General features: G+C 44.6%; 1 protein-coding gene across 1 annotated transcript in view; it reads left to right on the top strand.

Annotated features, from left to right (window-relative positions):
* LOC108801981 (cytochrome P450 2K4-like) overlaps positions 1–8,138 on the top strand; it is a 21,640-nt gene that overhangs the window by 1,269 nt on the left and 12,233 nt on the right. The window contains exons 2-3 of the mRNA XM_018573886.1: positions 1,918–2,080; positions 6,113–6,262. Of these exons, the coding sequence (XP_018429388.1) occupies positions 1,918–2,080; positions 6,113–6,262 (313 nt within the window). The remainder of the gene's footprint in view (positions 1–1,917; positions 2,081–6,112; positions 6,263–8,138) is intronic.

Here is an 8,138-nt window from a genome sequence, read left to right as displayed (position 1 = left end):
ATGTGTGTGTGTGGGGGGGTGTACAGGGACAGTGATGGCATGCTTGGACTTGTAGTTCCTTAGCTGATATATATGTGTGGGGGTGGGGGGTACAGTTCTAGTGGATGTTTATATAATATGGGGGGGGCGAAAAAAATGTTCTGCCCCGGGCGCCCATAACTCTGGTTACGCCACTGCCTGCTTCTTCCAATCTGTCCATTAAACCGGCTGGTGACCATGTGTGATGCCTGCAGCCAGCTCTGTCACAGCTTCCCTATGCATGCCTCAGCCGTACATCCCCGGCTTTACAAAAAGCAACTCACAGGAGTGCGGCGCTGTGCAGGAGTCCATTTCCTGGTCTCCCACGTGGCCCTTAGATAGTCGGCACTGTGCAGGAGTGTCATGCCCCGTCACTCTCATGGCCGTGCTTGGTGTCTCTAGCCCATTGTTGGAGGTGCTTCTGTGAGGTCCCCGTTTAGCTGCTCGGCAGGCTGCCCAGAGGACCCCAACAAACGTGCTACTCCTGGGCAGCATGAAGCTATCTAAAAAATTAAAGTGCTGGTATCGGCGCTATGTTTTGGGGCCTTTTCACAAGCGCAAGTACTTGTGAAAATGCCCTGTATAGGTCCCAATATTGATTCTAGTATCGGCATTGGGACATCCCTAGTCCCAAGCGGTTCCCCATGGCCTGAAGTAAAGAGGTAGAGCATATGGGAATGAGTAACATTGCATTGGGGCTTGAGAATTGCACTTATGCAGCTGTTCTGGTACTAAAACAAGTGCTGCTCGTGGGCTCTGTCCATGGATCGTTGAGGTGTAAACTTAGAAAAGAGTCCTCTGGGACAATGCTTTATCTCCTTGTTGGAGGACAGTAGCTGGGTCGTGGTGTTTTTGGCCTGCATATTGTTGTTTTAGTAACCTGCTGTCCTTGTCAACTATTGGCATATGTCTCATAACCTCAAAGTAGTTGCGAGAAGTGTCCTGTTACATTCAAACTAAACACCATGATTATCTTCCAAGCCTTCCTTCCCAAATAAGCAATTTGTATAGCTTTCAGCAAAGTTCTGTTTAACTTTTCCATGAGTTTTGGATATTTATGAGAAGCAAACATGCCTTCCAAAGCAATTATCATAGCTCATGTGATTGTTGCCTTTGTGAGGATCACTTTATCCTGCCACCATAAGTAACCATTTACAGTTGGCTGGATCACAATATTGCATGCAGCCAAAAGATACTAGCACCAGGATCCCAGACATGTATTTATTTATTTATTTAATATTTAACCTTGGTAGACCTGAATGTTGTGTTCACTTTTATCACCAAAAGTTAGCATCGGCAATAATGGCAACAACTGATTTAAAATGGCGATCTCTGTCCGAGCCATATGTACTGTATGTCCCATTGTCCAAAATTATTATTATTATACAGGATTTATATAGCGCCAACAGTTTGTGCAGCGCTTTACAATATAAGGAAGACATTGCAATCACATTCAAGACAAGATGGTAAGGAGGGCCCTGCCCCTGAGGGCTTACAATTTAAACGTGAGGTGGAAGTGATACATGAGGAGGTAGCTGTGTGGGGATGAATTGTTTGATAACGTGATGTTTCAGTGGTTAGGTTGAGGTGGGATAGGCTTCCCTGAAGAGATGATTCTTCAGGGAACGCCTAAAAGCCATCAAGGTGGGAGATAGATGGACAGGTTGGGGTAAAGAGTTCCAGAGGATGGGAGAGACTCTAGAGAAGTTCTGTAGGCGAGTATGGGAGGAGTTGACAAGGGAGCTGGAAAGCAGGAGGTCTTGGGAGGAGCGGAGGGGACGGTTAGGGTGATATTTTGAGACAAGGTTTGAGATATATCCGGGGGCAGAGTTGTGGATGGCTTTGTAAGTGATTGCACTTATATTACATAGATTATATATTTCATTTTTGTGTCGTTAGCTCTCAAAGCAATATGGCCCTGTGTTCAGTATCCAGATGGGCGGCGTAAAAATGGTCGTATTATCTGGCTATGAAACTGTCAAGATGGCCCTTATCGATTATGCTGATGAGTTTGCTGAGAGGCCCCACATACCGATGTTTGAAGACATTAACAAAGGATTTGGTATGTTTACAGAACATTAACCCTTTTATCACTTGGATGTGCAAAAATGACATTTTAGGAAGAATGGGACACTTACAGTATGTATGAGTTGGTATGTAGGATTGTATTTACACATACGTCCGATTAAAGGAGAACTATGGGGCAGGGGCATCCCGAGGCTGGGTGACACCCGGAGCGGTAACCCAGTGTCACCCCGCAGAGACGTCACTGTGCATGCGCGTGACGTCACCACGTGCGTGCGCGATGGCGTCATCACGCACGCGCGGCAGTATTCGGATACCTGCCGGCGACCATCTTGGTAATGACACCCCTCCAATGGTGTCACCCGGGTGCGGGCCGCACCCCCCTTGTGACGCCACTGCTATGGGGTCAGTGTTTTTCCCCATAGTTCTCCTCAGGGTCACAGGAGGACACAAACTAGCTTCCTCCTGTGACCTAAAGCTCAGTATACCGCGAGCTACAGCTTGCGGTATACTGAGACCGACGCAGCCGGGAAGGATCGCGACATTACTGTCGAGATCCACCCAGCTGCGTGAGTGACAGCAGGCTCTGCCTATCTAGAGGCAGAGCCACCTGTACCCGCCCCCTCCCCCATCCGTTACGCCAGTCAGCGCTGGAGGATTGGACAGGGAAGGGGGGAATTCCTGCAGGGAGCCGTGAGTGACAATGACAATCACGATCTCTGCAGGGACATGATCGGGAAGTCAGCGAGCGCCCGTATGTGTTCCCTCACTTCCTGATCTGTACAGTTGACGTGTGACAGTTTCATTGCCACACGTCGGCTCAAACTGTGAGGTTGAGTGAAAATCACTTACCTTATAGTTCTCCTTTAGGTACGATGGGCCATATATTTTATTATCATGCAGAACGCAGCTGAAATAGTTCCAGATGAATGTTTCCATACAGTGCATAAATATGATGAGGGAACACAACTATTGCAGCCTGTCATCCTACTTTTCAGTAGCACCAAAGAGTCCTTAACCACTTGCTGTCCAATCATTTTCTTAATATTTGCGCACACATGATAAAATATACATTTTTGGCTAGAAAACAGCTTCAGACCCCCAAACAATTATATATTTTCTGCAAGCAGAGGTCCTGTAGAAAAAAAAATGCTAGTTGCAATTTTTTACATTGCACGGTTTTTGCACAATTGTTTATCAAACCAGTATTTATAGGAAAAAATAAACGAAATTAAAATTTATTGCACAGAAACAGAATATAATACCCAATTTTTGGATACAATATGAAAGACGGGGTCACGTCGGGTAAATAGATACCAAACATGTCAAGTCTTAAAATTGCGTTCGCCCGTGAAGCCGCAAAAAAAGTAAATACCCAAATTTTCCCATAGGGAACACTTTAAATGTTTTTACCGCTAATCAGTTTAGTGCTAAAAGTGATTGATGGGTCTAGAATTATTGCTCTCACTCCAACGTTTGCGGTGATATGTAGCATGTGTAGCGCAATTGTCGTTTTCACACGTAGGCGCACCCGCGTGTGTTTATGTGCATGCACGTGGGGGGCAAGGGACTTAAAACACATTTAAAAAAAAAAATTATATGTTACTTTCATTTTTAGAATTTTTTTTTTTTTTACACCAACCCTATTGCTCTCACATAGGGAGCTGACAAGCACCCTATCTAATAGCAGATCGTTTGTGTTTATGTGCATGCACGTGGGGGGCAAGGGACTTAAAACACATTTTAAAAAAAAAATGATATGTTACTTTCATTTTTAGAATTTTTTTTTTTTTTACACTAACCCTATTGCTCTCACATAGGGAGCTGACAAGCACCCTATCTAATAGCAGATCGTGTGACAATTTTGATTCGTATAAAAATTCATATGAATGTTCCCGAAAAACGGGCGCATCCGAATTTCTGAATCCCAATGCATCCGAATGTGTCCGAATCTGAAGTGCCGTTTCCGACTTTTGGATCCTGTCCAAATTTTGTTCAAAAACTAAACTGAATCGGACATGTAACTTTTCTGGCCAATCAGATGTGTTTTTCGGTTTGATGCATCCGAATGGCAACATGGGAGCCATATATAGTATAAACATATAATACTAAAGCTGAGGCTCCTAGACCCGGGATCCAAATTTCCGAATTGCATTCGGGAGCTCCCAAATGCCATTCGGGTCCGGGAGCCATATACACATATTACTAAAGCTGAGGCTCCCAGACCCGAATGGCATTTCCAGAGCTCCTGAATACAATTCGAAGATTCGGCTGCCGAATGCCATTTGGGTCTAGGAGATTCAGCTTTAGTATTAATATCTGTATATGGTTTTCTGTGGTAGTCGTAATGAATATTAGTTCGTAAACTTATCCGAAACAAACGAAAGTTCGGATTTCGTCCGAATCCAAAAACCCGAATTGAATTTCGGACCCGAATCCCGAAAAAACAAAATACCCGAACAGAACCAAATTTTTTCGCAGCTTACATGTCTATCAAAATCCTTAAAGATATTTGGTATAGTCAGCTTGTGAAATATTGCTATGAATATTTTAGAATTACATCTCAAACTAGAAGGTGGAGCTCCAGGTTTCTCTCCAAATATTTACCTGTCTGTTACTAGTTGCTCCATTGTTTACACAGCTCAAACTCAAATTTACCATTGCAACTAGACATGTGCACTGCCAAAAAATTTGTTTCGTTTTGTTTCATTTTAAATTCGGATTTGTGTTATTTCGTTTTTCGGGATTCGGGTGTGAAAGTCAATTCGGATTCGGAATTCGGATTCGGACGAAATTCGGTAGCGGTAGTTCGTTCGCACGTTCGTTTCGTTTTCGTTTCTTTTTCGTTTCGTTCATTCGTTCGTTTGCAGCAAAGTGACATTTGAGGGGGAAAAATGTTTTTCTCCACTAATGTTACTTTGCTCCAACGAACGAAACGAATAAGAAACGAACACGAGACGAACGTTCGAACGAACTACCGCTACCGAATTTCGGAAACGGACATTCGGATTCGTTTGCATTCATTATATCTGTAATTCGGAATTCGGATACATCCGAATGTCCAAATTTCCGAAAATTCGTCCGAATTTCGATGCGGAACGAAACGAATCGCACATGTCAAATTGCAACTCAAGTGACTCATAAGCGTGACTCACCCTTCACAATGCCTACTCTGTACAGGGCTATATAGAGTTTCAATCAGAGAGTGGTGGTCTAAAAGCTTCTTTGGTGCTCAGTCCTTACATACAACAGTACTTTTCTCTGTATCCTGTGTCATGAGTGCAGCTGGTATTACATTTTTAAAATAAATAGTACAAAACAAAATAGATAAGGACACATCTAGTACATAATTATAAGCAGCTCCTCTGGTAGGTGACACCACCCCTGCACTGGTCAGCCGAAGAGTAACGGTCCAGGGCACAGTTACAGAAAAATACATTGGACACAGGCAGTGCAAGCCATAAGCATCCAACAACAATGTCACCAACCTCAAACAAAGCTTCCTCATCACCCTCATTTGGAGGGAGAATTTCTCTCTTTTAACCAAATCCCTCTGTCCTTCTTTCCTCCAGCATTCTTTTTTTGGTCTGATGTACACATAACTGAAATCACTTATGACAATTCAGTTATCTTAGCTTGCTTTCCAGTGTAAGTTCAGGTCACAAAGTCTGACATTTATAAATATGAAGGTCATTATGACATAAATTTGGCTTCCAAATTGGCATCATTTTTCGCTCCATTTTTAAGCTCTATAAATTCATTTACTGTATTAAAAGTCTTAATTCCACACAAAAACTAAAGGTTAGGCCTCTGCCAGGGTCACGTTTACCAAGGAGGTGGTGACCACCTACTTTCTAAAATCTAGAAGGAACCTTGTTTTAGAGACAACTGTATCATAACATAACTGAGCAAATGGGCGTTTATGTGGTCCAGTTCACCACTTACTAGTGAAAATATGGTATGAGTAGAATCGAACACATTATTGAAAATCTAGCCTGGACTGAATGTGTTTGACTAATACACTCTGGACACAGATTTGAAGGACAGATTCATTCTCTATTTTGTGCAGGTGTCCCATTCAGTCACGGTGAGAATTGGAAAACCATGAGAAGGTTCACTCTCAGCAAATTACGGGACTTTGGCATGGGCAGGACGACTATAGAAGATCGGATTGTTGAAGAGTGTGGATTTATTGTGAGGGCGCTTGAATCGTTAGAAGGTAAACATTGAGGGCTGTGTCTCCATCACTGTTTAAAAAAAAATTATGCATACATGCAAAAATTACAAAATGTTATAGAAGACGTTCATACTAAGCCAGTTGTTTAAAACTAAAGGGTTAAAAAACAGTCAGAGTCAGAGGATAATAAGGCCTGATAAACTCCAAACAAAATAAGGTCTGATGAACCACTCCAACATTTACAACTCAGCTTCAGACATGAAGGATCATAACTTCAAATTACAACCGCTCAAGCTAGATCAAGGAAATCAGTAACATAAACAGGACCTAAAACCTGTAAAAACCTGTTAATGGGATCACATCATAAATGCAGCAATAGTCCAGAGACTTTTAATATATGTCCTATAGTACAATCATCATTAAAATATTCCAGTTTACATCACTCCATTAGCAGGATATCTCTGAAGCCAAGCCGTTAATAGCCATTCCTGGTCATATCCATGGCAGCGCTGACAAATGGGTTTTCATCCCCTACCCCTAGTTGACAGGAACAATAAAGGGTTAACATGCAGTACCCTAGCCTATATAAGCCCCTCCTCTACCTGAGTTTCCCAGTCTTTTTTGTTCCTGTCCCCCTAGGACAGGTTGCTATCTGTTCTGTTCGGAATGGTTTATTGTTTTCTTAGGTGAGTTGATCCTTGTAGCCCCTGGGGAGTTCAGCCTCTCTCCCCTGGGAAGGCCTCAGAACTCGGCCCCGAGCAAGGGTGTCCCTCTGTAGGCAGCAGGCTGTGGGGCGTATGGAAGCCAGGGCTGGGGGTGACTAGCCGGGTCTTATTCTCCCCCCTGGCAGGAGCATCGGGTTGGCCGCTTGGAGCGGCGTTTAGTACCTGCAGTCTGCGGGCTCTCCTCCGGTACCGTGTAGCTGGAGCATCGGGTTGGCCGCTTGGAGCGGCGTTTAGTACCTGCAGTCTGCGGGCTCTCCTCCGGTTCCGTGTAGCGGCGGCAGCGGTGTGAGGGCAATGCTGTGTGGGCACTCGCGGCTTCGGACGGACATCGCGCATGCGCGGAGGATCTGCGTGACGCGTTTGGTGACGTCACACGGGGCCGGGAGATGGCGCCAAATTCAAAAAAAAAAGTTTTCTTTATTTAAGTCAGCTCTGTGGTGTTCCATCAGTCTGGTGCCAGAATGGATGTCAGGAGCGACCTCTCACCACGCGGATCCAGATCAGTGGAGCTGAGGTAAAGCATATTCACTTATGTTGGAAAAAAAATAAAAAAAAATAAAAAAGAGTGCGTTTTCTAATCGGGTTTTTTTGTTCATATTCAGCCCTGTGGAGATGGAGTCCTCTGCTTCCTCTGGGAAGAGGAAGGCAAAGTCAGCCAGATGTCAAGCTTGTGACACCAAGGCCATGATGGGAAAGAAGCTTTGTGAGGACTGCTTTAAGGAGGCGGCAGGCGCCTCAAAATCTTCCACTGACATCTTGGAGCTGATACAGCAGGCAGTGGCGAAAGGCGTAAGGCAGGCTGGCAGTTCCCGTAAGAGGCAGAGAACAGTGAGTTCTCGGCGGGATTCCTCAATGGACTCGGAGGAGGCCGGATCGATGTCAGAGGGTGAATATTCCTCTTCGGAGCGGGGAGAGTCACCGGCCGACCTTTCCCTTGAACCTAAGAAGGTGGATGCACTGATCGCTTTGGTGCGCAAAACATTGGGCATGAGGGAGCAGGAAGAGGTCTTGTCCCCCTCCAGCAAGCACTTTGCAGGTCAAAGACGACACAGACCATGCTTTCCGGTGAGCAAGATCACTAAAAAGCTCATTCAGGAAGAATGGGACAAGTCTGAGAAAAGAATGGGATCAAAAGGCAGATTCTCGCGGCTCTATCCCATCAGCAGTAAGGATTCAGGAACTTGGGATTCAGC

The sequence above is a fragment of the Nanorana parkeri genome, unplaced genomic scaffold, assembly GCF_000935625.1.
Source record: "Nanorana parkeri isolate BGI_ZX_2015 unplaced genomic scaffold, ASM93562v1 scaffold2594, whole genome shotgun sequence".
In the NCBI taxonomy this organism is placed as follows: domain Eukaryota; kingdom Metazoa; phylum Chordata; class Amphibia; order Anura; family Dicroglossidae; genus Nanorana; species Nanorana parkeri.
Note: the sequence above shows the minus strand (reverse complement) of the source record. Positions and strands in the feature narration are given on the sequence as shown.